The sequence below is a fragment of the Crocuta crocuta genome, unplaced genomic scaffold (assembly GCF_008692635.1).
Source record: "Crocuta crocuta isolate KB4526 unplaced genomic scaffold, BGI_CrCroc_1.0 scaffold50, whole genome shotgun sequence".
Taxonomy (NCBI): Eukaryota; Metazoa; Chordata; class Mammalia; order Carnivora; family Hyaenidae; genus Crocuta; species Crocuta crocuta.
This window is the reverse complement of record NW_027527428.1, coordinates 4,113,607-4,141,093: the sequence shown is the minus strand read 5'-3', so window position 1 is coordinate 4,141,093 and position 27,487 is coordinate 4,113,607. Positions and strand designations below refer to the sequence as shown.

Genomic DNA, 27,487 nt, shown 5'->3' with positions numbered 1-27,487 from the left:
GAGAACGGGAGCCCCTCTGCCAGGCGGGGGCGGGAGGGATCACCCACAGGCCCTTTGGCCCCGAAGCGCCCGGGCGGCCTGCGCACCTCTGTCGTGATGGTGCCAGCCCCCCGCGTAGTAGTCGTGCAGGACCTGGGGGGGGGTCCAGGTATCCAGGATGTAGTCCACCTGGTGCTGCTTCCGCCAGGTCAACGACTGGCACATGATCTCCCTGGCTTTGTCGATGTTGAAGTCCCGGGCACGTAAGAACCGAAGGATGTGCTCATCTTTCGGGATCTGTGAAGAGAATAAGCTGTTTCTAAGCAACATTAAAAGCTACTAAGGGAAGAAAACCAAGTTACTAAGGGAAGAGAACTCTACAACTCACTACAACTCACAGTGCGTCCAGAGGGAACTGCACTATGGCACTCAATCAGCCGTTACTAAAAAACCCCCCTCAGTGCGTTAGAAGATCACTACCGCTAACCTGAATCATCTTGCCAGAACTCTATTTTAGCGTCTGCAAAGCAGAGCGAAGGCATAAATCATCTGTTAAACATCAAACGCCTCGGCTTGCTGGCCTGATTTATGACTGTGATCTGCGTGCACTTTTCCGTATTACACTTGAACAAAAGTCAGAACACCGAAGTGTTGGTCTTGGTGGCAGTGGTGATAGTGTTCCTAACACACAGCAACCTTCTCTGGAATCAGTTATTGGACAAGTCACCTCCTCTGAATGACAAACAAGGCCAAGACTGCATCTGAGTCTTATCCGGCCCAGCTGTCTTCCTCCACAGCTACAACCTCGCTGACGCATACCACTGGTGCACGGGAGGGGGCGGAGGGTAGGGAAGGGGGAGCCTCTGAACTCCCCACCGCTGGAAGGGTAACTCAAGGCACTGAGAAGGCACTGACGTCACTCAGAAAGGACCAGCATCACACGGATGCAGTAAAGACCATTCTAGAACGAAGGTCCTGGCTTCAAACCTTCACGCCAGCACTTCCTCAGTGGAAGACCTCGGGCAAGTTACTTCACTGCTCTCTGCCTCCGTTTCCGCATATGTACAACGGGGTGGGGGCGAATATCCCCATCTCAGAGGATGCTGGGAGGGTCTCATAAAGATCGTGAGAGTGTCCAGCACATGGTAAGCGCACGGCCAATGGCAGCCAGCCATGTCAGGGCGGCCGTGCTCCCGGTCAGTGCCACTCAGCAGCCCTCAGGCTCATAGGCTCTGGTAACCAAGGCCAGCAGAGATCAGCGCAGGCCGGCTCCTCGCAATGCCCAGCTTCCCTTCACTAAGTGATGCCAGTAACTAGCGGGACACCCCCAATGTGCCTGTGCTCACTTCTAGTCCCCCGTCAGCATGAGGCTGATTAGAAAAACCTGATTCCTTATAAGGCTAAACCTAAAATTTTACCAAAAGCCTCAAAACTGAAATTCAAACATTTCTGATTTTGGGATAATCCACGAACTCCTTCCAAAGCTTGTGAAAATTAAAATGTCTGAATATCTAGAATATAACATTGCTTTATAATTTAACACGCAATTTTTTCAAAGATTTTTTCTTTTTACTTCTAAATTTTTTAATGATATTTATGTGTGTGTGTGTGTGTGTGTGTGAGTGAGTGAGAGAGAGAGAGAGAGACAGCATGAGTGGGGGAGGGGCAGAGAGAAGGAGACACAGAATCCGACACAGGCTCCAGCCTCTGAGCTGTCAGCACAGAGCCTGGCACGGGGCCTGAACCCAGGAACCTCGAGGTCATGACCTGAGCTGGAGTCAGACACTTCACGGAGCCACCCAGGCGCCCCTAGAGATTTTATTCTTAAGTGATCTCTGCACCCAACCCAACGTGGGGCTCACACCCACAGCCCTGATATCACGAGCCATTGGATCCACTGACTGAGCCAGCCAGGCGCCCCGCATGTTAACAGTCTCTAAGTGGGACCTTCTCCGGTAAACAGGAAATCCAACGGCATCTCCAGAGAAGGGCATGGCGACCTGGACTGGGGTGCCACTGGAGAAACCCAGTCCTGCGCCCCTGGGACTGGAGGGGCCACCCCAGCGCTGGCAATGGGACATGCAGCCCGGGTGACAGTGGGCCCACAGCTCCACGGGCGGCCCCACCGCACATGGGAGGGGAGGGGGGCTCACCTTGCCCTTGTGGGTCTCCTGGAGCCACTGGCGGAGGCGGATCAGGCAGCTCTCCTGCAGCGGCGTCAGGTCCCCCAGGTACCTCTTGATGTAGTCGGCATCCAGCTTGTCTGGAACAGAAGTCACGTAACGACACTTACAATGAAGAACGCCGGAACCTGAAGGCTCCCAGTCGTCCTGCTCCGCAAAGGGCGGTCCTCCTGTCGCAGGACTGAATGACGCCGTGGGACAGCGGGGCCAGCCGGCCCCCCCGGAGACCCTCGGTGAGCGCCTGTACGACCCAGTCCCTGAGCGGCCGCAGCCCCACCTCCCGACTCCGTCTATTCCCTGGGCGGCCTCGGGTCACTCTATCTGCACAACCTCAGGACCACTCAGGATGGAAGAAAAGCGATCACAGACTTCAGTGACTGTGTCAACTCAAACTTACACAAAGAAGACCTATGTGATGGCAAACCGTGGGATATAGAACAGCAAGTGCACTTGACCCTGTTCCGCGCGCAGCTGCTGTGCTTAAGAATACAAGAAATCTTCTTCGGGCTGAGGTACCATGAATACAGCGAACATTCACACGGGGGAAAATTCAACGTGTCCCCAAACCAATTAAAGTATCTGCCACCTGCTGCCTACCGGAGGGTTAAGAAATGGCAGTGTGGCTGCAGAGAGGATGCACGGGAAGGGAAATACCAATACCTGAATGAAAGAGTGGCCGACTTTTCTTGTGTGCTTTTACAACGACGGCACCCGGAGGAAAGAGAGGTGCGCGTGCGTGTGTGTGTGTGTGCATGTGAAAGGAGCACAGCACAGCGGCCACGAGCAGGCCCCAGAGCCGCCGCCTCACGCAGCCCGAGCCCCCCACCAACTAGCCGCTCGGCCCTGCAAGTCCCTTGGTTCCTCCGGGCCTCAGGGAACCCAGATGTAAAATGACAGTAATGAGCATTTCCTACCTAAGAGGACCATTTTTTTAAAAAAATATTTTTTATTTATTTCTGAGAAAGAGAGATAGCATGAACAGGGGAGGCTCAGAGAGAGAGAGAGATACAGAATCCGAAATAGGCTCCAGGCTCTGAGCTGTCAGCACAGAGCCCAACACGGGGCTCGAACCCACGAACTGTGAGATCATGACCTGAGCTGAAGTCGGACGCTTAACCGACTGAGCCACCCAGGTGCCCCTAAAAGGACCATTTTTAAGTGAGTAAATACAAAGTGCTTAGAACAGGGCACAGAGCGAGCCTCAAGTACCTGATGAGGCTACAGCTGCGTTAAAAGGATCAGCTGCTACCTTTCAATCAAAACAAATGAAAAACATTTCCTGGTTTCAATAAAAGAATGTGATAGAACTCTTCCTGCCCATTGAAGGAAACTTTTCTTCGTTCTAAAAAAAAAAAAAAAAAGAACAAAGAAACTACAGCGTGTTACCTAAGCCAGAGGAAAAGGGACAGTAACGAAATGATACGTCCATGTCCCAAGAAGGCGAGAAGAGGCCAGGTGGCCGAGCAGCCGGAGGGAAAGGCCCCCGCCCAANCGGGGCACGAACGTTATGCCTTCTTCTTCCAACTGACGAAGATAGTACTCAATGATTTCTTTCCCCTTGAAAACAAAACCAATTTGAAGGGCAGTATATTTTCAACATTCAAATTATTCACCTTCCCCCCCTACCGATTTTTAAAACACTAACAAAACCTGAATTGCCATAGAAGCAATCTATGAAAAGAAAAACCAAATGTCTTTGTGTTCTGGTGTTTTATAATTATTTTACTTCCTCTTTTCCAAAAGTCTAGGAAGTAACATCTAAAAAGATGGAATTTTTTTATGACTAATTAAGACACCGATTTATCACACTTATACTCAATCTGTGCTTTGTGTCTCGATCCAAGTTCCTTCCAACAGCCCGAAAATAAAGAAGGCCTTCAAAACGCACTCACGATCTCACACGGATGCTCTCAAAACCAAAACCCCACGCCAGCGCTAGGCAGCAGCGTGAGAATGAGGAGTTTTCCACAGAAGGGAAGCCTAAAAACCCAAGGCCCGGGGACCCCCAGGGTCCCCAGCAAGCGTCTCCCCCCGCGGCTCCTCCTGCCCACAGACCCCGAGGTGGCAGCTGGGGGCGCCACCAGCCGTGGGCCCCCACCCCACCCTCCCCACCCCAATCTCCCAACGATCCTCAGCAGAGGGCGCCGAGGCCAGAGGCCACCCGGTCCCCCTTGCGTCATTGGAACCAGTGGTGTCTGACTCCTGTGCGACCCTTCCCCGCCCCGGAACGCAAGGCCCGGGGTAAAGTCAGAGCATGTCCTTGTCACGAAATGGCCGGGATCCCTGACGGGCCCGTTTCCAGCCTTCTGAAAACACTGCCGGCCACGAACAGCTCAGAGGCCCCGCCTCCCCTTTTCCACAAAGCCCCAAGCTGGACTCACTTTCTTAATGTTGCTGGTATACTGTTTCATCGCAATTTTTTCCACCGTACTTTCAAAACCAAAGAAAGATTTAATATCTAAACTTGCAGACTGTTCAAAACAGGTCCAATCTTCATTTTCAGGGTGAACCTGCAGAGAAACAAGAAATCGCTCCCATTAACTACGCTGACAACTGACAACAGCATCTGTCTGCTCCTCAATCAACCAGGAGCCAAAGGAAAACACTCTACTAGTCATGTTATTGTCATGAAAGCAGCAGATGGAAAAATTACACAGGGAGGTTCAAAAATCAAAAGACCTAAATATTTGTAAAATACTCCAGGAAAAAAAAAAACACTAAAAATGACTGTTAAAAGGAGAGCTCCATGTTCACTCTTGGTTCGCTCGTTCGCCGTTATTTCCGGAGCGGTGCTCTCCATCGTAAACAAGACAAAGATCCCTGCTTTATGCAGCGTAGAGTCTGGAGGGGAGACAGCTGATTAGCCATGAACAGAAGAGGTAAGAAATTTAAGACAAGCGCTAAGGGAAAAAGGAAAAGCTGGAGCAGGTTAATGAACGGGGGGGGAGGGGGGGGCAGCAGAATTGAACAGGGCGTTGAGCTGGTTTCCTCCAGAAGGGCACACGTGAGCAGAGCACCGTGAGCACGGACTGAAGGAGTGTGGGCTGGAGCCCAGCAGAGGCCCGGGGGCTCAACGCTCCCGGCAGAGGGCGCCCTTGGAGCAGAGGTCCATAGGGGGAACAGAAGAGGGTGTGCAGGCGTGTGCACAAGGCAGGCGGGACAGCAGATGTGTGAGGAGAGGAAAGTGCAGGGCCCTGTAAGCTGCTGGGAGGCCTCTGGGCATCTCGTCTGCGAGAAATGCAGGAACACTGCAGAAAGTATATGATCTGATATACTTTATTTAAATTTTTAATGTTTATTTATTTTTGTGAGAGAGAGAGCGAGCAAGCACGGGAGGGGTAGAGAGAGAGAGGGAGACACAGAATCCGAAGCAGGCTCCAGGCTCTGAGCTGTCAGCACAGAGCCCGATGGCGGGGCTCAAACCCACGAACTGTGAGATTGAGACCTGAGCCGAAGTCAGACGCTCAACCAAGTGAGCCCCCCAGGCGGCCCTGATCTGACGTACTTTAAATGGATCACTTTGGATTCAGCGCTAAGGGTATGCTGGAGGAGGGCAAGGAAGAAGCAGAGAGCCCCTACTAGATGATTCTAGTAATGTGGTAACAAGTGAGGAACGGCGACGGCAGACCAGCCTGCTCCAGAGGTAGGCAGCATAGGCAACCTCCAGTTTCCCAAAGTCCGCACTCGGCCCCATCGCTTCCGCGAAAGCCTGGCATCTGCCCCCGTCCCGGCTAACCATAAGAAATCTAAAGAGAATTTCCTCTTTTAGGAAAACAGGTGACCGTGAAAACAGCAGTCACCATTTGTTTTGCACAAGCCATTATACGAAGGCAGCTCATGCCCCAAGCAGTGAGGATGGCACCAAGCTCCCCCCACCCTCGGGCCCCCTCCCCTGGGAGCCTCAAGACGCCAGGGCTTAGAACCGGGTCTGTGGGCATGTGGGCTTCATCTCCGCTGATTCCGTGCATCTGTTAGCAAGACGTGCCCTACGGCGCCAGAAACACCGAAGACGTTATGCCTTGAATACACGAATGCTCAAAGGCCTTTCCGTATAAACTCACAACTGCTGCTTTGCTTTGCCCCCTTTCCAGCGTGTGAAACGCTTCACGGGAGCGCTCTGCTTTCAGGGACTCCGGGTCCTTCCTGCACACTTCTGAAGTGTCCGAGTGGAGCCGGAAAGGACGGGCAAGAGCAAGGGAGTATTTCTAAACAAATCAAGGCCTCACTGGGCCACCTTAATGGCCACAAGAGTGCGGCCCGTCCCACTGACCGCACCCCCCGGAGCGAGTGGCAGTACGTGGTGAAGACGAGGCAGTGCGCTGTCTAGAGCGACGGCCCGTGGTTCCCAGCAGCCCAGGCCCGCATCCCCGTGCCCCCACCCCTGGGGGGGAGCGGGGAGGTCACTCACAGAGTAGCAGCAGTGTTCGCGGATGATGACCCGGTTAGAGAACGTTTCGTTATGGGCTTCGATGTGCAAGGTGCGCTCCCGAGAATTCAGGGAGTTTTTCTGGACAAAATATACGTAATCGACTCCTGCAATCTTTAAAGAAAATAAAGAGAAAACGGACTTATTAATGACGCCAAGCGCAACAGAGGTTGTGCGTGTTAAGTTGGCCTGGCTCGGGGACGCCTGACATGTCCCCACGGGTACCTTCTTCAGCAGCCTTGGTGCATCTATGTCCAGCTTACAGCGCCTTTCTATAATGTGAATGGCCCCGTCTTCACTCTTGAACTCGTTCACGGTGTCGCTGTCCACAAACATCGGAATCAAGGGGCACGTAGGAAACCTCCTTTCGTAGGCCTGCAATACATTAAAAAAAAAAAAAGGAAATTGAATAAAGATGCAAGCATCTCCCGGGGTGCCGGGGTGGCTCAGTCGGTGAAGCAGCCAACTCTTGATCGCTGGGCCGCACTCTGGGCGTGAAGCCTCCTTTAAAAAACCCCACACACAGCATCTCCTCACACACATCAGCGCGTCACCGCAGGGCCGTCTTTGTCTTTACGTCATAAGCTTTCATTAAAAAGAAAAAGAGGTTCTGTGTTAAAGATTGGAAGACTCAGTGCAGTAACGATGTCAAGTCCTCCCACATGGTTATAGAGGTTTAACATAATTCCTATCAAAACTTCAGCAGGGTTTACTATTTTTTATGTTACAGACAAGATTATTTAAAAATGTATATGGAGGGGCGCCTGGGTGGGCTCAGTCAGTTGCGCATCCAACTCTTGATCTTGGCTCAGGACATGATCTCCCGGCTCAGGAATGCGAGCCCCGAGTCCGGCTCTGTGCTGACGGTGTGGAGCCTGCTTGGGATTCTCCCTCTCTCTCTCTCTCTCTCTCTCTCTCTGCCCCTCCCCAGCCTGTGCTCTCGCTCTCTCTCAAAATAAATAAACTTTAAAAAATAAAACAAAGTTTACGTGGAACGGCAGAAGAACTGCAACAGCTAAAACAATCCTGAACAAAAGGACTCAGTTGGGAGGAATCACTCGACGCGGGGCGGGACTGGTGCCGGCTGCACGGCCGCGGGGACCCAGGTGATGTGCTACTGGCCGGGGACAGACGCGGAGGCCAACGGACGGAGAGCCGTGAACTGACCCACACGAATACGCCCAAAGTGCAAGAGCAATTCAACGGAAGGAGACTTTCTGTCCAGCAAATCTTACTGGAGAACCTGCACACCAACAGGGGAAAAATGGACCCCAACCCGAACGCCACACCGTATACAAAAATTAGCTCAAAATGGACCGCGGACTTAACCGCGTTTGTAACTTTCTCGGACAATCGTAGAAATGCAGAAGGATTAGCGGTTGCCTGGGGCAGGGGAGGTGGCTGTGACTGTCAGAGGGTAACAAGAAAGACACTTGGAAAATGCGGAGCATCTTCACTGCATCAAGGTCAACACCCTGGTCATGAGGACGTACCAGCGTCTCCCAAAATGTTATGGGGGGGGCGGTAAAGAGCAGGTGGGAGCCTCCGTGTCATTCCTCGTGAATAGCGTATTATTAACACATCACGAATCCGCAATGATCTCAAATTAAAAATCTGGGAAACAAAAGCTTCACTTGCTGTATAATTCACCCAAAGTTTTGGAAAACGCACTCAGGCACCAATTTCGTTTACGGCGTAGCGAGTGCGTGGTGACCTGTGAGGACAACGCCGCCGACGACCCGGGTGAACTGACACTAAAACCTAAGCCGTCCCGCGGCCGGCCCCCGGGGCTGCAGGGACAGGAACCCGTGGCGGCCGGATGGCAAGCGTCCGGGCTCTAAGAAGGAGCCTGAGAAGGAGGCTGGGACCGGGCCCAGCACTCTGGGGACGTGATGTTCCTACTGAAGTGACACATGTCACTCCGCCACCCGCTGTCCTAAAAATGGGGGTGGGGGCTGACCTCCCCCCTTAAATGAATCACAACAAGCACGGATCTGAGGGGAAATGTACGCTGTTGAGAAGCACGGGCTGCCCTGGTGTGACCTCTGACAAGGAGCCAGCCGCTCCGGAGCCGCCCCCCCCGCGCGCCGTCCTAAGACGCTCCCTCTCGCAGAGAAGCGTCCTGATGTTGCCTGCGCACAGACCTGACGTCTGAAGAGAGTACCCAGCTCACAGGGGCTGGAGCAGGCGGGCAGCCTATTTTTTTTTGTATTTAAAAAAATTTTTTTAATATTTCTTTTTTACAGAGAGAAAGAGGCAGAAGAGAAAGAGGGAGGGGCGGGGTGGGGGGGGACAGAGGATCCAGAGTGGACTCTGTGCTGACAGCAGCGAGCCCGACGCGGGGCCTGAGCTCATGAACCGTGAGATCCACACGAGCCCGAGTCGGACGCCCCCACCAGGCAGCCTACTGGTCCCGCCACCGGTTCTCGCTCGTCCCGCTCTAAGTGTCCCCGAGGCGCCGGCACAGGTCTCGTCCGTAACGCCACTGGGCGACGCGAGTGTGCAAACCTGCAGCTGCGCTCTGCCGTCTCTGTGAGGCACCACGCCAGGCAGTGTGGGAGGCGGTGGAAAGCGAAGCACACGGGTGAGGAAGGGGAGTCAGGGTCATACACGCGTGTCCTAAGCATGAGCGAGTGCTACACAGGTGTAAGGAGAAAGAGAACACCCTGAGCTGTGGAGAGACGGTGTCTGGGAAGGCTTCATGGAAGAGGAGGCATTTACACTGGGCCTCAAAGCCCAGAGGGTGTGTTTACCGTCAGCAAGGAGGGGAGAGATTTCTAGGAATGAGAACCCAGAAGCGTGGCCTCAAGGTAATGTGGAGGTGCGAGCAGGGACCCAAAGCCGGCGGAGGAGGGACGGTGGCCTGCGGTGGCACCAAGACAAGGGATGTCCCTGCTGAGCACAGCCCACGTGGTCACACCCTGAGGGCATGGCAGGGGCGGAAGCCAACAGAAGGCCGGCTGTCCTGGGGCAGACCTGCCTCACAGGGGGGTGGGGAAGGAGGGAAGTCTACCCCGTGACCAGAGTCGCCTTTTCAGAAAATTAGTGACAGTCATGCGCAGGGTGGTCTGGAAGAGAGCCCGACATGGTGACCAATTACAATTGCTTTTTAATTGTCTTTATTTGGGGGGTTGAAAACAGTCTTCCTATTTATCTACTCCCCTCTCCTCTTAAATACATTCTACATCCCATTACCACGATACTCTTAATAAATCACACAGTATTCGTCTCTCAATGCGTTTTAAATAAACAACATTTAAGGAGTTTATCAAACAGCTCATGCGGCGCCTGGGGGGCTCCATCAGTCAAGCATCCAACTTCGGCTCCGGTCATGATCTCGTGGTCCGTGGGTTCGAGCCCCACGTCGGGCTCTGTGCTGACAGCTGGGAGCCTGGAGCCTCCCTCGGATTCTGTGTCTCCCTCTCTCTCTGCACCTCCCCTGCTCATGCTCTGTCCCTCTCTCAAAAATAAACATTTTAAAAAATTTATTTAAAAGGATTTTGTCGAACTGCTCCAATAATACCACAGAGAAGTCTCCGTGAGGCCCTAAAATACACCAGTACTAAGTAAGTACTGCACACATGAACGACTCCAGAACAAAAATTGCTATCGTTTGTTCTACACACACTGAAACCCATCTAAACCGACTTTTCAGTTTTAATACATTAAAAAAAAAAAAAAAGGCCCGCCTGTGCCCACGCCAGCACTATGCCGTATCATAAAATGGAGAATACTAGGGCTTCAAACAAAAACATTCTTTTTAAGTTACATATAGGGCAGAGTCAGCACTCAGCAACAAACAAGCAAAGCTGGGATCTCTCCTATCAAAGGACCCAGTAGATCATTTTCAAAATACCAACAATATCCTTTAAATTCTTAACACGGCGCGCTCAGCACAGGGCATTTCCCGCACAGCCCAGCCTTCTGCTTAAGACACAGTACAGACCTTCCATCCCTGCAGGACCATCCATCCGTGTAGACACCTATTTACAGACACGTTTACCACGGCCAGGTGGCCTTTAAAGTGTCCGCGCTAATGCACGGCCCGCCCAGGGAGCCCGCTGCAAAGCGGTCTGTGCGGAAGGTCCGAGGAGAGCTGCTCCGGCCTCTGGCCCCCAGGCGTGCGCTCAGCCACGGGGCAGGGACCGGTCCCACTGGTCCTCACATCACCGGAAACAAAGTCACTGTTCAATAAACATTTTCTGAATTATGGAACAGGGGCACCTGGGTGGCTCAGTCGGTCAAGCGTCCGACTTCAGCTCAGGTCATGATCTCAGTGTTCGTGAGTTGAAGCCTCGCGTCGGGCTCTGTGCAGAGGGCTGTGACAGATCCTCTGTCTCCCTCTCTCTCTGCCCCTCCCCTGCTTATTTATATGTGCTCGGGCTCGCTCACTCTCTCTCAAAAATGAACATTAAAAAAAAATAATCTTACTAGATAAACCAATGAATCCAGCTTTCTGTTTCTGTGCTCCCTTACCTGAGCCACTCTTTCAGAGATAGATAAGGCTCACGAATCCTGCATACCGCTGGCACAGAAAAGCCTCACTTTCTAGAAGATTATAGAAAAGGAAGACTGCAAATCGCTGACAAAACTTTAGTCTCCGAAACTGCTTACGCAGGGACACCCGAGCCCAGGTTTCCAGCACAAACTAGCATCTACAAAGCTGCTACGGCCTCTGAAAAACAGAAGCATTCCAATCGTTTTAGAAACATGAACGCACATTCTGGTTTTGCCCGCAGGAAGGGCCTAGAAGCAACGACCCCTCAGCAGTCACAGGAAATGGCATCCAGCGCTCGGCCGCTGAGTACCGCCCGCGGCCGGACAGGAGAGCGTGCACTGTCAAGAGATGGCTGGTTACTAGTCGGGAGGGAAAGGTCACGGTGAATCTGAAGTACTTACCCGAAGTAAGCATGTGCTCGGCGACCGAGNTCGCGGAAGAGACGGCGCGGTCTCCCTTCGCCCCGCGTGCTGTCAGGTACAAAGGGACAGACTGGATAGGGATATCTGTCCCTTTCTAATGGAAAGATCTAGCAGACACCACCTCAGGCCAAGAACTTAACTTGGGACCACCAAGGGGACAACCTGACGAGCAGCCGTGACAACGAAGCCACGCACGACCCACGCACACCTCACAACAGGAAGGGGCAAAACAATCGAGCCAAGTCCAAGTTACGGGGCGCCGCGCACCACCACTGGCCCGGACTCTTAGAAAATGAAAAAGGATACCGTCTTGAAAGATGGACAGAAAAAGCGGAGAACTCTCTAGAGTGGAGGCAATTAGAGAGACAGGCGAGGCTGCCCTGGCTCTCTGGCTGGAACGAAAACAGCTCTAAAGAATATTTAGAGGAACGTGAGCGTGCATCACACACTAAACACCACCATTCTGTCGGTGTGACGGCCCGTGGCTGTGAGAACGAGGACCCTTAAGTAGCATTTCTATTCTTGGGCAATAACGCTGTGGAGCGTAGGGCAAAAGTGTGGTGACATACACAGCATCTTTCACACAGGCTGCACGACTTCTGCTGGGTGTGCGTGTGTGCGTGCGTGTGTATGCATGCAAGATAAGGCAAATGTATTCATTTCTCTAAGTGGAAATGTATACGGGTGTTCACTAGACTTCACCAACTTCTTTAAACGTGGAAATTTCTCAAGGTAGAAAACTGGGGACGCTAGCGACAGAAGGGGACTTCGCAGGGAAGGGCCGTGTGGACACGAGCAGGGCTCTTGCACAGAACTGGTCGAGGACGACCTTGTCAGTCCCACCCATGAAAATGTACAAAGGTCCAGGCCAGGGCAGAAGGCCGGGCGAGTGGTTCCCGGGGGCCTGGATGGCCCCCCCACCCCCCGGCCCAGCCACTGGGGCTCTGGGGGCGACGTGGGCCCAGGGAGCCCCAGCTGCTGGCTCTTCTTGGGGAGACAGCGACCTGGATTTCCACGTGCGGCTCCCCTGTTTTGGAGACCTCGTNCCCCCCCCCCCCCCATCTATCTCTCCAGAACTGAGCAGGAGCCCAGGCTTCAGCCCTCAGCGGGTTCAAACCACCGCCTGGGGCGAACCGCAGGAATTTCCCAACGTCTTATTTTTTACGAACTATTGCAATATTATGTCCCTTCCTAATCACAGTCGGCATGTACCAAGCACAAAAATCAAGAAAGACCGAACAACACTAAATATTCCAGAAGGAATGTGTCCAGCGTGAGAGAGAAATGTTCTTCCATGTCCTCTCTTAAAAGGAAAATTTACTTTCGAGGGAGGAGTAACGATTATAATCACTGGCTCACTCTTTCTGTTTAACACAGCCATTGTTTCAATAACAAAAACAAAAGCAGGGCCTTACCCACTCGCCCTGCGAGGAAAGTGGCCTCCCGGGTGACTGGCTGCCTCCCGCCTTCCTACACCCACGCTTCATCTTTCAGAAGGCATTTCTGAGCCTGAAATTTGGGAGCTTGGCAACAGTACTTTGAGTTTTTAACCAAACTTTGAATGCAATTTTGAGATATTAAAAGCTTGCACCGTGCTAAAGAAAACTGTATTTTAGTGAAGACATGTCAACTTGAGAAGCAATCAGCTTAGCAGTGCATTCTGCCAGGAAAGCCCGTTTAAAAGAAATTCTGTGTCAAGAATCTACCTTCAAATTGAACTCTGTTCATACACAACTTAGCCAACGGACTAAGCCAGCTGCTCCCCGCACCGCTCGGATGCTCCGTGGCACTGGACGTGACCATCAACTCACGCAGATACGGATCTGGTTCTATTCTACGCATGGAGGGGCCACCGCATGAGGCGCTACGTTGGGATCAGAGAACATGGCCGTGGGGGACACGGGGACGGGGCTCCTTCAAAGAAGGGCACAGAAACACGTACTGTGTACAACGATGACAAGGCAGGGAGGAGGTGACAAACGTCAACAAACCGCACTGACAATAAGAGGGCTTCGACAGTCGGGGGGACGCCGGATGGATGGCGAAGGGCTTTCCTGAGAAGCGTGTGCAGCAGGGAACATTCCCCGCGGGGGGTGGGGCGCGAAACCACAGGGACGCAGAGCGCGGACAAACCCCGGAGCAGGCGCTGGGACCGCTGGGACCTGCAGATGTGACGTCAGCTTTCTCAGAAGCTGCTTCAGGCACAGGACCAGCTCCAGAAAGAGCTTCCAGCACCTGGTCTGTTGCTGAGGCTCCCAAGCCTACAAATAATAGCTCAGCCAACTGCAGATATTACAAGTGTCGACTGCCCGAGGGACCTGGGGCCCCGACACTGCGTTTGGTCACAACTCAGTTCTTTACGGGCTCTTGAATTCCACCTCCACTCTTACAAGACGAACGGACTTCTATCTGGTCCGCTAGTAAAGCGAGGTTCCAAATCCCACGCTACTTGGGAATCAAGGTGTTCATTTTTTTAACTTTATTTATTTATTTTTGAGAGAGAGGAACAGCGCGGGTAGGGGAGTGGCAGAGAGAGAGAGAGAGAATCCCAGGCAGGCTCTGCACCGTCAGCACGGAGCCCGATGCGGGGCTCGAACCCACGAAACCGTGAGATCACGACCTGAGCCGAAACAGAGAGTCGGGATGCTCAACCGACTGAGCCACTCAGGCGCCCCCATGTGTAAATTCTTAACAAGGTATTTATTAAAAACTTAAGTTTTTGAAAATCTGAGTCCTTTTAAAGGAGAGCTATAACCCAGTCAGTTGTGGTACACTTCATCCAAATTCTTCGTGACAACCCAGTTGTCGCCCAGGTCGGCGACTTTCAAACGAGTTCAAGACCACGAGCAGACTGACCGGGGTAACAGGGTACAGAGCACCGTCAGGGGCAAGGGCCGGATTTACAGCAAAGTCCCTCCCCCAGTCACCGGTCCTCCGGGAGCCCCACAGGCCAAGTCCCAACAGACGGGGACGGCCCCGGCAAGAGCACACAAGAGCACACGCGGCTTCTCCTAGAGCTAAAGAGAAGCGTGTGACACTCTGGCAGACCCCTGGCCGTCTCCCTCTGACCTCCAACCCACCTGACGCGTAAGCCAGGCCCTTCAGCTTAGACAGCCTCCAATTCCAGGGCTCTGAGGACACACTGTCTCCGCGTGACACTGGTGTGGAGGAGGCGTGAGTCCGGCCCGTGGGGCCGTGAGCTCTCAGACAGGGCACTGTGACAGACGCCGACGGGCTCCCTCTTCTAGGACCTTCTCCGTGGAGCACGGCCGCGCTGAGCGGAAGCACGAGCGCAGCAGAAGCGCACGTGGTGGGTGCGCGGCTCCCACGCGTTGGGCCACAGCGTCCCTCCGTCCCACAGCCGCCCTCGTGGCCGCCACCATGGCTGCCACCACGGCCGTGTTGCCTCGCGACAAAGGAGCCGGGTCAGTGCGCTCCCCGCCAGCCCCAGGGGAGCCTGGGGCTCGTTCACACGTCTGCTCCTCTGCTCCCACACGGCTGTGTCCACGGGCAGAAAAACCTCGGAATTTCTCCCACGATCCCCCGATTTTCGGTTGGACCGCAGGACATGGTGCCACTGGGGCGGCGGGCCTCTGCCAAGGAGAGGCCACCTGTGTCCCCTGCCCTGTCACCGGCCTGCAGACGACCAGAGGCGGTGACGGCGGCACCAGCGTAAAAGGCCTGGTAGAAATTACCCACAGAATCAAAGGACGTCACGTGTAAAACGTTTTCGCTCTGGAGGTCGCTGCCCTCACCGAGCCGCACGATGGTATTTTTAAATAGGGCCCCAAACCACACGGCAGTAGGGCTTTCCCGGCCTCTTCACAATCCAGGTGAGCGAGGCCCAGACTGTGCCTGACCCCGCCGCTCCGTCCCGGCGCGAGCGGGAGCCCTGGCGGCGGCCTCTCTGGAAGAGTAACGGGAATTCGCCCTCCGCGAACTTCTATCTCGCTCAGGGTTTTCTACCACAAACGTCCCAGCCCTCTGCGTCCTAGACCAAGGAACCACGCGTGCGTGACAACAGAGCAGCGACAAAGGAGCAGGTGCGGGAGGGGGAGGGGCGGGCAGAGCGCCGCAGCAGGTGACCACGCCGTGTCCTGTCCCACGGCCCCCGGCCCGCGTGCACGCCGCCCCGGCTCCGCCCCTGGTCACGGCGGAGAACCGCGGAGTCGCTATCCCGGAGGGAGCCAGCAGGGCCCCGGGTTAGAACCGCTGCTGTAAGAACAAAACACGCAAGAGAACAAAGAACTGTCCTTACAAGAAAAATAATCAATCACCCGAATCTATTTAAAAATGAGCATGTTCGGGGAGGGAGGCGGCGCCTGGGGGGCTCAGGGGGTAGAACAAGTGACTCCGGACCTCAGGGGCTGAGTTCCAGTCCGACGCCGGGCACAGAGCTTACTTGGCTAAATCAAAGGCACCGAGCACGACAGTTTCGGGTGCTCCTGACCGAAGACAAACATGAAACCATTCCTCCCCTCCATGCGGTGTGCAAGCAGCTGCACCGCTACACCCCTGATTTAGGAAGGTCTTCTAGAATGTTCTACCTTATGGTACTTGTAACATATTCCTTTTCAAGAATTTCCGGGCAAGACTACGTGGAAACCTTTGTTAACACAATTTAATAGACTGACAGAGATTCCTGAGCCTTCAGATAAAATTCAGAGAACGATCTACATGCTTGACAGACCGTATCTTCTGCTTTTAGCCTAGATTAGGCGGCCAAGGCCTCACGTGCTCGCGTGTTACATTTCTGCAGGAGCTCGAGACTGACACCGGACAACAGCCTGGGGTGATGTCAGTTTGTTTACAGTCTTGAAGATAATCAATGATGACATTTCTGCCTGGCTGATCTGGGAACGTTTGTCCTTAGGCGCCATCACATGGTGCCTGATGTCAGGGGTTTCCAAACGTCCCTTGGCAGCACCCTTGATGATTCAGTGACTTTTCCACGGTGCCCCAAAGCCAGAAGAAATACTGGTTATTATTAGGTCCAAACAACTTCAAAAACATTTGTGTCCTCATAACTTAGTAACCATCTGAAACAATAATCTGCTTAAGTCAAGGGAAAACACGTCTTTGTTTCATTCCTACGTGACCCGTATTACTTACTTGTGAGGAGGACACTTGGGTGCCACCGAGGCTTGCAATCACACGGGACACTTCTACTCTCACTTCCTGCGGCCCCCGATTTCTCGTGTGGCACTAGCTGTTTAGCACGGCAACCAGCGAACACCCAGCTCCACAAGGATGCGACACCACGAAAAGGATGCAGTGTGATCTAATCTTGACACGTGAGCTACTGTGCGCGCGTGAGTTTGCACAACGTCCAAGAAATGTTGACTACCGAGCGTGTTTCCTCAAAAATTAAAAAATATCCAACAGCGCCGTGGTGCCTCATAACAGTGAGGGAACTGCGGCTCCAACTGCTTTAAAGTTTGTTTTTTTTTAATGTTTATTTTTGAGAGAGAGAGACGGAGCGTGAGCGGGGAAGGGGCAGAGACAGAGGGAGACACAGAATCCAAAGCAGCTCCAGGCTCGGAGCTGTCAGCACAGAGCCCCGCGTGGGGCTCAAACCCATGAACCATGAGATCAAGACCGGAGTCGAAGTCCGATGCCTAACAGACTGAGCCCCCCAGGCCCCTCGGGCTCCAAGTGCTCTAAATGTTACTCATTTGTTCAAAAGCTCTTCTGCCTGCATAAAGAGGCGGTTTTCAAAATCTAAACAAATGTGCTTCAATCCAATTGATTTTCTACCATCAAACTTTCTCTCCCAAACAAACGGTCCAGTGTCCTAGTAAGTTTCCAACTTCTGCACAGGGACCTTGGAGAATCAGAGAGAGGGGTGAGCGAGCTTCTGTAGGAAGTGAAGGGCCAGGAAACAAATACTTTCAGCTTCATGGGCCAGGCAGCCTCTGTCGCCAATATTCAACTCTGCTTCTGTGGGACAGAGAATACGCGAACGAGCGCGGCTGTGTTCCAATAACTGTGTTTACAGACACCAGAAACTGAATTTCATGTGCTTTTTCACCTGTCGTGAAATACTCTTCTTTGGAATTTTCCCTAACCATTGAAAAATATAAAAACTAAATATGTATATTATTTATACACATTTACATGCATCATCTGTACGATCCAGGCATAAAAGCTAAGCGCTGGCATGCAAAGTCAAGCAGCAGGGCACGGTCCCCCAGCCCTCATCTAGGAGATGAGCTCTAACACATAATTATTTTCTCACAGAAATGCAAGAGCTCTTTAAAATGACAATCAGTCAAAATCACAAAGGACAAAACCCTTTAAATAAAACAGAAAGAAGTGTGAAGCCATGAATGGTCACTCATACACTTTACGTGTATTTCCCTGACCTGTTCTCCACGAGACGACGGGATTCCAACAAATACACACCTAACTTACATACACAAGTCTGACTACACCTTTCACCCAAAACGGGAGTGGGGGGTAGGGGGGACGAGGGAATGCATTTGAAGACTGAGGACAACACCCACCACTGCACTCAATGCGCACAGACCAGCGGTCACTGAACCTGCAGCCACTAACCACGTGTGGCTGTTTGAAAGGTAAGTAACTTTAAAACATTCGGTTCCTCAGCCTCACTGGCCACGTTTCAAGTTCAAGAAGTTACTACGACATTCTTGGCTGATTCACAAGGAACAAACACTGTGACCTAACAACTACACGCCTCTGTCCCAGTTCAGGCCCCTAGAACGAGTGCACGGCCACGGCGGACCCGAAAGAGTAAGTCTTAGGATGAATGTCTTCTTTCCTCGAAACCGAGAGTCAGTCATACTTCCCGGTGAGCTAATTATACTGGTCTGACTTTCGAATCTGTTTTAACTCGGCCTTGTTACTTAAAGCCTTTTGTCTGGACGCAGAATGAGGCTGCATCACCTATTTAAAGATCTCTGGCATCAGAGGGAATTTTTTAGAAAACAGGCAGCCTCTGCACACACACACCAATCGCAAAGGTAACTTAGGGTAAACAAGGTTCATTCCTTCCAGGCCGGCGCAGGGATGCGGGCAGCCCCTGTGAGGCGGTCCCCCTCCGCCGGCACAACCCCCCCACCTCGCTCCACCCTCCTCGCCCCCCTCACGGTCTGAGTCCCACATCCAGTTGTGTTTTCTGCCTAGAATAGAACTTTGGCAACTGTGTTCTGTTTTCCTTTTTGCTGACAGCCTGAAAAGTATGCCTTTGTTTTCTGGCTTACAAATATGAATCCAGATTTTAAAATAAATTACAGGAGCAATAAGAAATAAAAATAATAACAATAAAGTAAATTAATCTTGATTCGAACAGATCCAAAATCTTAGAAAGGTGCTATGAAATCAGAAGGTGTTCTCTTCCGGGGGCGCCCGGAGGGCTCAGTCGGGGAGGCGTCCGATTCCCTTGGTTTCAGCTCAGGTCATCATTTCACCGTTCGTGGGCTCGGTGTTGATGGCACGAAGCCTGCCTGGGCTGCTCTCCCCCCCGCCCCACTTGTGCAACCACACACTCTCTTTCTCTCTCTTCAAAAAATAAATTTTTAAAAAGTTAAAAAAATTTTAGGTATTTTTTAATGCCAATGTTTCTGCTGCAATAAAAATTTGCGGCAGACCCACCCAAGGAGACACTCTTCAGCAATACAATGTGATCAACAGTTTATCCGTGCATACATGAGTGGATCAAAATAATTATGCTGAACCAAAGACAACAGGCAAAGAAAAAAAAAGTATGTGTGATTCTGCGAAATTCTGGGAAACGCAAACTAATTTACAGTAACAGAAAGCAAATCAGCGGTCCCCTGGCCTTAGGAAAAAAGGAGAAATTAAACTGGACGTAACAAACTTCCGGGGTGATGCGTGTTCATTATCCTAATTATAGAGATGGTTTCAAAGGTAAAGACAGAGACACAGGACAAAACTTACCCAGCTATGTAGCTTTAAAATGTACACTTTATTATTCATCACGTGTGCCTCAGTAAAGCTATGAACAACAACACAAACTCATATAGTTTTGCCTGCCAGGCCAAGTCCGGAAAACATATCCAGCAGTGGCCAGTATGTGTGACAAAGGACGGTGACCCACCAGAGCCGGGAAGTGTCAAGGGTACGTGAAAAGGGATGCAGGGTGAAAGGCTTTATTCCTAAGTGTCAAAGACTGGAAGCGAGCACGGTGTCCTCCTAAAGACGGACAGACCCACCCCGGCCACATCCCTGCAGGAGAGCATTACTCGGCAACAAAGAGCAGCCGGCCAGCAGCCCACAAGACGACAGGGAGGAGCTTCAATGATTGTGTGATGAAAGGCCACCCATCCTGTGAGGCCAACCACATGGCAATCTGCCAAAGGAAAACCACGGACACAGCCGGAAGATCACCGGCTCCCAGGTACTGGAGGGGAGCAGCCAGGGACGGCCAGGCAGTGCACAGGGGCCTTCTCAGCCGTGAAACTACTCCGTGTGACGCCTTAATGTGCACATATGACACTCTGCATTTGTCCAAACCCACGGGTCATCCAACACCAAGAGTGAGTCCTCATGGGGATGCTAATTAATAATCCTGTGTTGGGGCGCCTGGGGTGGCTCAGTCGGTTAAGCGTCCGATTTCGGCTCAGGGCATGGTCTCATGGTTCCGTGAGTTCGAGCCCCGCGTCGGGCTCTGTGCTGACAGCTCAGAGCCTGGAGCCTGCTTCAGATTCTGTGTCTCCCTCTCCCTCTGCGCCTCCCCCGCTCACACTCTGCTTCTCTCTCCCTCAAAAATAAATAAAACAAAAAAATTTTTTTGAATAACAATCATGTGTTCACATTGGTTTCTCAGTTGAAACAAACACACCACACAGAATTTAACAATAAGGCAATTATAAAGGGGTATCTGGAAACTCTCTGTATGCTCTCCTCAATTTTCTGCAAACCTAAATACGCTATTCTAAAAAGTGAGACCTACGACATATGATAAAGGAGCAAGAACCTATCAACTGTGGAATACGAAAACAAAAGACAAACTTCTTTTCGGAAGAACCTAGAGAAATCACCCAACAAACATCACTCCCCCACCCCATGGCGGGCGCTGAGGAGGCGCGGACAAGGGACAGGGACCCTGTCAGCAGGGAAACGAGCCTGAGAGCACAGTGCCCAGCCACCGCCCACGTACTGAGTGCTACGCTCGTACCATAATCGGCTTCACAAAGACTGATGCGCTCACTAGGCTGCATCTTTCTACAAAATGAGTTTCTCTCTACTTTGAAATGAGGAAACTGAGGCTGAGAGAAGCAAATGTCCCAGGATTTGAACCCGGGTCTCCACCCCCTCATACGGACCCTGGGAGAAGAGACCCAGCTTCAAATCCCAGCTCCAAACAGCAGCCAGCAGAGGGCCCAGGGAGGCTCCTGAATTCTGCCGAGTCTCAGCCTCTTCATTTTCTCCAGCGTACAGAATTGCGGAAGATTAAAAAAGGAACTGGTGAGCAGGCCCCGACACAGAATAAGCACAACAGTCAAAAAAATGTGGCGACTGTCCTCTGCTGCACGAGAACTTCCGGAAGAGGAAGAAGGTGACTGCACGTTAAGTAAAGACGCAGGGGTGCCTGGGGGGACTCAGTCGGTTAAGCGTTTGGCTTCGGCTCAGGTCATGATCTCACGGTTCGTGGGTTCGAGCCGCGCATTGGGCTCTGTGCTCACAGCTCAGAGCCTAGAGCCTGTTTCAGATTCTGTATCTCCCTCTCTCTCTGACCCTCCCCTGCTCACACTGTCTCTCTCAGAAATAAATAAAAAGACATTAAAAAAAAAAAAAAAGACGAAGCCACCCAGCCGTCCCAAGGAGCCCCACTGTCCAGGCACAAAAAGAGGAAGGAAACCTTTCTAAGGCCATGAGCTTTAAAAACTAAATTTTAAAAACTAAAAACCTTTTGACGTTTATCTTTTCTACTATACTTTGAAAACCCACCCCCCAAAAATCCCTATGTTCTCTAAGCTACAACGATAAGCATATTCCCAACAGCCCTAAAAACACCCGCTGCAAATCTCCTGAGGCTTTGGTGGAAACCCACTATGCTAAGTGGATAATAGCCGAGTTAAAAAAACCAAAAAACTTGGTGTAAATAATATCCTATAGGTCTCCTTCTTTCTATAAAGAAAAGGCAAAACTGAAGATAAAGAGAGAAATCATCTTTACTTCAATTTAGGTGTTATGGATAAAATATTCCCTCTGAAGGACGAAATAAATACAGGAAACAGATTTCGCTGGTTAAATGACTGATAATGATGGTCCCTGAAAAGGTGTCCGTCCCAGGCAGCCCTCAGTTGGGCCTAATACCGACGGCGTGAACGTTTTCCGCAGAACGAGGAAGCAAGACATACCTGGACGGGAAAGAACTCAAGCCAGGAAACGAATCGCTCGGCTCTCATCGCGGCCTGAATAAATGTAAACCCTGCTGGTCCCAGGGCCCGGGGACGGTCCTCTCCCGCGGCAAGGACACCGCCTTCTCCCGGGGGTCTTGAGCGGCCGCTGCCCGAAGACGGGATGCCGCACCAGCACTCGCGGCCTCGGACGGGCTCTTTGGAGCTCAGGTTGCCAGCAACCTCCTACCCACCCCCAGCGCCCAGGGGGCTGAGTCAGCCAGCCAGCAGCGTCCTTTCCCTCTGCCCCGGCAGCACAGTCACCTTGAGGCTTCGACACGAACCAGGGAGGCGCCCAGCAGAGCCAACGGCGGGCGTGGGCTCCGGTGTCNGAGGCAGCAGGGGCAGATCAGAGGGAGGAGGAGAAAGGGAGAGGAATTTTAAAGCAAAGCCCCCAGACCGGCCCCATCCAGGATTAGGAGAGCCAAGGGTCAGAGTGTCACAGGCAGGTTGGTGAGATCTGGGTTTGTCCGGAGCTGAGCCAGCGGCGGGCAGTCCCCACTCCCGGGCCGGCTGGCTCGGAACTACGTTTGCTTCGTACAGCAGTCGCTGGGCGAGGCGGCCAGGCCAGGGACCGTCACTGAGCCAGCAACTCTCACCTCGGTATTCTCATTTGCAAAGCGGAATAAGAGAAGAGCCTACTCCAAAAGTACACACTTCCAGTCAGAAGATAAGTCCGGGTGCCAGGCTAACTCAGTGGGTAGAACACGCGACTCCTGATCTCAGGGTCATGAGTTCAAGCTCCACACTGGGTGTGGAACCTACTTAAAAAAATAATACTTTAAAAAAGTGATGATGTAACGCACGGCACAGTGATTATAATACTGCATTGCATATTTGAAAGCTGCTAAAAGAAGACCTTTTTTTTTTTTAAATGTTTATTTTTGAGAAAGAGAGATTGAGAGAGCATGAGCAGGGGAGGGGCAGAAAGAGAGGGAGACACGGGATCCAAAGCAGGCTCCAGGCTCTGAGCTTTCAGCACAGGGCCCAACATGGGGATGAAACTTGCAAACCACAAGATCATGACCTGAGCTGAAGACACTTAACTGACTGATCCACCCAGGTGCCCCTAAAAGAGGACATCTTAAAAATTATCATCACAAGAAAAAAAATGGTAATTAGGGGCACCTGGGTGGCTTAGTGGGTTAAGCGTCCGACTTTCGCTTAGGTCATGATCTCGTGGTTCGTGGGTTCAAGCCCCACGTCGGGCTCTGTGCTGACTGCCAGCTCAGAGCCTGGAGCCTGTTTCAGTCTGTGACTCCCTCTCTCTCTGACCCTCCCCTGCTCACGCTGTCTCTCTCTCTCTCTCCCTCCTAGAAAAAAATAAAACATTAAAAAAAAAATGTGTAATTATGTGAGGTGACAGACGTTAAATGAACTTATTGTGATGGTTGTTTCACAAATATGTACATATATCAAAACACTGGTTTACACCATAAACTAACATCATGTTCAATGTCGATTATATCCAAATAAAGCTGGTGGGGACCTACCCATAAAGTACATGTAAGCAATCAAAAAGATAATGGTAGCGTCCTCGACTTCTTCGGGGTCTAATTTAGATTTGTGGAAATTAACACAGGAGTGTATACACCTTTTTTAAAGATTTTATCTTTAAGTAACCTCTTACACCCATAGTGGGGCTTGAACTTAAAACCCCGAGATCAAGAGCCCACTAACTGAGCCCACCATGCACCCCTCCATTTTGTCATACAAACGTATGACAAAATACTTACATACCCCATAAATGCTCACCATTATTCTTTGACCTTCTATATGTTCTTTAAGTATTTTTCAAACACTTAAAGGAGCAACGTTGGTTCAAAGTGAGCAGAAGGGTCCTTGTTTGCCCCCAGGGCCCAGGCAACTGGGTCTTCTCACTGGACTCTAAGCTCGCTGAGAGCAGAGCCCAAGAAGATGGTTTGGTCGCGGCGCAGGCTCAAGGCCTAGCTGACACCCTGGACCTCCTTCAGGAGACCGGCCTGGGAAGCCAGGACCCGTCAGAACCCTTTCCCACCCCTCTGTGGCATCCAGCCTGACTTTAACCTCCTGGGCACATGACCAACATTCTCAAACTAAACTGCTTTAAAGGTTTTAAACTTTTTTTTTTTTTTAAGTTAGCTAGTTAGTTATGTAATCTCTACACTCAACATGGGGCACAAACTCAAAACCCAGTGATCAGGAGTCACACACTCCACTGGCTGACCCAGCCGGGCCGCCCCAAGAGTTTTAAACTTTTGAAGTTAAAAACATGATATAGTTGTATTTGAGGACCATTTACAAAAGAGCCGAAATTCCTTTCATGAAAAAGATACACGACCACAAGAACCATAAACATGAAAGATGCCGGGCCTCAACCTTCCCATTGTCAGGTGACAAGAGTTGAAATGTATCCACTGTGTTAATTTCCACAGACCTAAGTTAGACCCAGAAGTTAAGGACATTGCCATCCCTATTTTCTTTCTTCTTTCTTTTTAATAAATGTTGGGTTTTTTTTAACGTTTACTTATTTTTGGGAGAGAGAGTGCGCGTGCACAAGTAGGGGAGGGGCAGAGAAAGAGGGGGACAGAGAATCCAAAGTAGGCTCAGGGCTGACAGGAGAGACCCAGACGTGGGGCTCGAACTCACACACTGTGAGATCTTGATCTGAGCCAAAGTCAGACACCCAGGTGCCCCGACCGTCCCTACTCTTCACTCTCAGTCTCGCCAATCACTACTCTAAGGGTAAACAAACAACAAAACACAAACACACGCCACTACATATCATCTGGAAGGGCTGCCCACTGTTATTTAAAACAGTCGGGCGAAGAAGTCATCAAGTGAATCAAGTGAACCACCCGCCCCGGCTCAACCTCTGGTAGTTTCACACAGAGCCCAGCTTAAGGGCCAAGCCAATGCGCACTCATGGATGCACAGCAAAATCGAACACAGGGTAACTGGGTAACTGGCTTGAATAAAGTGCAAACCCCTTTTCAAAGAAAAAGGTTTTGGAGCGCCTGGGTAACTCAGTCGGTTAAGCATCCAACTCTTCACTTCGGCTCAGGTCATGATCTTGTGGATCATGAGGTCGAGCCCTGAGTCCAGCTTGGCGTTGACAGTGCGGAGACTGCATGAGATTCTCTCTCTCCTCTCTCTCTTCACCTCCCCTGCTCGTGTTCTCTCTCTCTTCCTCCCTCAAAATAAATACTTTTCTTTTAATGTAAAAAAAGAAAGTTTCTTTGGACTTTGGTGTCGACCAGTTATCTTTCTTACGATGTTACTTAAATATGTACAAACTAGTTAAAGCCCGTACAATTACAAGCCCCAAACTAATGACACAGCTTATTAGAAAGGGTGCCGATCTGTTGGAGCTGATTTCCCCTTTGGCGTGGACACAAAGTGGGGAACAGGGCAAATCGCTTTCGGGCCCGAAGGCCAACGGGCAGATGCCGCGGGTGACTCACCACGTCCACCTTGACTTGTACAGCCCCCCGTCTGGGAGCTACCTTAGCCTATATTTGGCTCAAACACACCCTCCATATATTAATTCCACCTCAAGTAATCCTTTTTGTATTTACTTTCTTTTTTTTTTTTATTTTTTCTTTTTTTTATTTTATTTTTTTTTTATTTTTACTTATTTCTAGGAGAGAGAGAGACAGCATGAGCAGGGGAGGGTCAGAGAGAGAGGGAGTCACAGGCTGAAACAGGCTCCAGGCTCTGAGCTGGCAGTCAGCACAGAGCCCAACGCGGGGCTCAAACCCAAGAACCGTGAGATCATGCCCTTAGCTGAAGTCGGACACTTGGCTGACTGAGCCACCCAGGCACCCCTGTATTTACTTTCAAACATTACAATACTACTACCTGACACCCCAAATAAGCCATGTACCGTGTGACTGCACTTAGCTATGACAGGCATCCAGAGGGTCTCACTGTTAATGCACAACATTAACCGACATCTGCTGAAGAATTAAAGGGCACTACAGGTGACCCTTGAGCACGAGTTTGAACTGCGCAGGTCCACATGTACGCAGATTTTTTTTTTTTTTATTAATCCAGTAGAATATGGCAAGTGTATGTTCCTTATGATTTTCGTAACATTTTTCTTTACCTTATTCGATTGTAGGAATACGGGACATAATACATGTGCCAAATATGTATTCATCAACTGCTTACATAATCAGTAAGGCTTCGGTCAATGGTGGGCTGTTAACAAAGTTTCTGGAGACCTATAAGTTATATGCAGATTTTTGACTGCATGTGGGGATGGGGGGGGGGGTCCATGACGCTAATCTCTGTGTTCAAGGGTCAACTACAGTTAGAAAAAACAGAAGTATACCCATCTTTGAAGCAGATCTTTATACTTGAGATACCTCTGTCAATAAATTTGGAAGGTCAAAGGTCTCTTGGGCAACAATTACTCAGGCCTGAGGCAAACAGGAACATGGGAGGGCCAAGAAAGTTCTCTCCTCTCTGGGGCTCATGTGCAGTCACGTGACTGGGCCAACGCATGACCCAGTGGGATCCAAGACATGCCGGGATTTACCAAAACCAATCCTTGTCCATACATTTTTTGTCTAACAGAAAGCAGATGGAGTGCAGGTGACAACAAAAATAGCAGTTCTGCGTGTTCCTGTTCACGTCAAGTTGGACTTGGCAAAGTGCTGTCTTACTTTCCCGGGTGTAAAAAATAAGTCCAAGGACTTGAGAAAAGCATCTGGTGTTCCGGGGAGGCGCAGCTGTCAGCTCTGAGAGATGCCATGTGTTTGCCCACATAAAAGAACGTAATGAGCTATGGAAATATTATCCGGTTTCATGAACCAGAATAAAACTCTCCATCATTAGTGGGCTGAAAGTAGGAGCTGTTTTAATCCATCAGGAAAAGATCTATGACGGACTATTTATTAAAGGCCCGTCAGACAAGATGTACCTCACACACCTAGAGCGTCTGATTCTCTATTTTCTCTACCAGTTCTCTTCCCTTATGGAAGGCGCCCACCCTTTTACATCAGTGGTTCTACACTGGCTCCTGATGCTGTTCTTTCTTTCTTTCTTTTTCTTTTGGTTTTTTTTTTTTTTTTTTTTTTTTTTTTTTTGGTTTTTTTTTTTTTTTTTAGTGTTTATTTTGAGAGAGAGAGAGTGAGAGCAGGGGAAGAGCAGAGAGGGGGAGACACAGAATCCGAAGACAGGCTCCAGGCTCTGAGCTGTCAGCACAGAGCCCAACGCGGGGCTCGAACTCACAAACCGTGATATCATGACCTGAGCCAAAGTTGGACGGTTATCCGACTGAGCCCCCCAGGCACCCCGAGATGCTGTTCTTTCTTAAGAAACCAGCGGCAACAGCAACCAGGAGATGCACATTAAGGATACGCTTTGAGGGGAGCCTGGGGGGCTCAGCTGGTTGAGTGTCCACCTCTTGATTTCAGCCCAGGTCATGCTCTCCCAGTTTGTGAGATCAAGCCCCGCATCGGGCTCTGTGCTGACAGCATGGAGCCTGCTTGGGATTCTCTCTCTCCCTCTCTCTGTCCCTCCCCTACTCGCACAAGCAGACTCGCTCAGACTCGCTCTCTCTCAAAATAAACAAACTTTAAAAAAAAACTTTCTTATAAAAATGT

General features: G+C 51.0%; 1 protein-coding gene across 1 annotated transcript in view; it reads right to left on the bottom strand.

The window, feature by feature from the left end:
- The window catches only part of SEC14L1 (SEC14 like lipid binding 1), a 51,458-nt gene that overhangs the window by 10,748 nt on the left and 13,223 nt on the right, over positions 1-27,487 (bottom strand). The window contains exons 3-8 of the mRNA XM_077756262.1: positions 6,814-6,963; positions 6,571-6,702; positions 4,544-4,672; positions 3,576-3,719; positions 2,133-2,468; positions 87-276 (exon numbers count right to left, since the gene is read on the bottom strand). Of these exons, the coding sequence (XP_077612388.1) occupies positions 87-276; positions 2,133-2,468; positions 3,576-3,719; positions 4,544-4,672; positions 6,571-6,702; positions 6,814-6,963 (1,081 nt within the window). The remainder of the gene's footprint in view (positions 1-86; positions 277-2,132; positions 2,469-3,575; positions 3,720-4,543; positions 4,673-6,570; positions 6,703-6,813; positions 6,964-27,487) is intronic.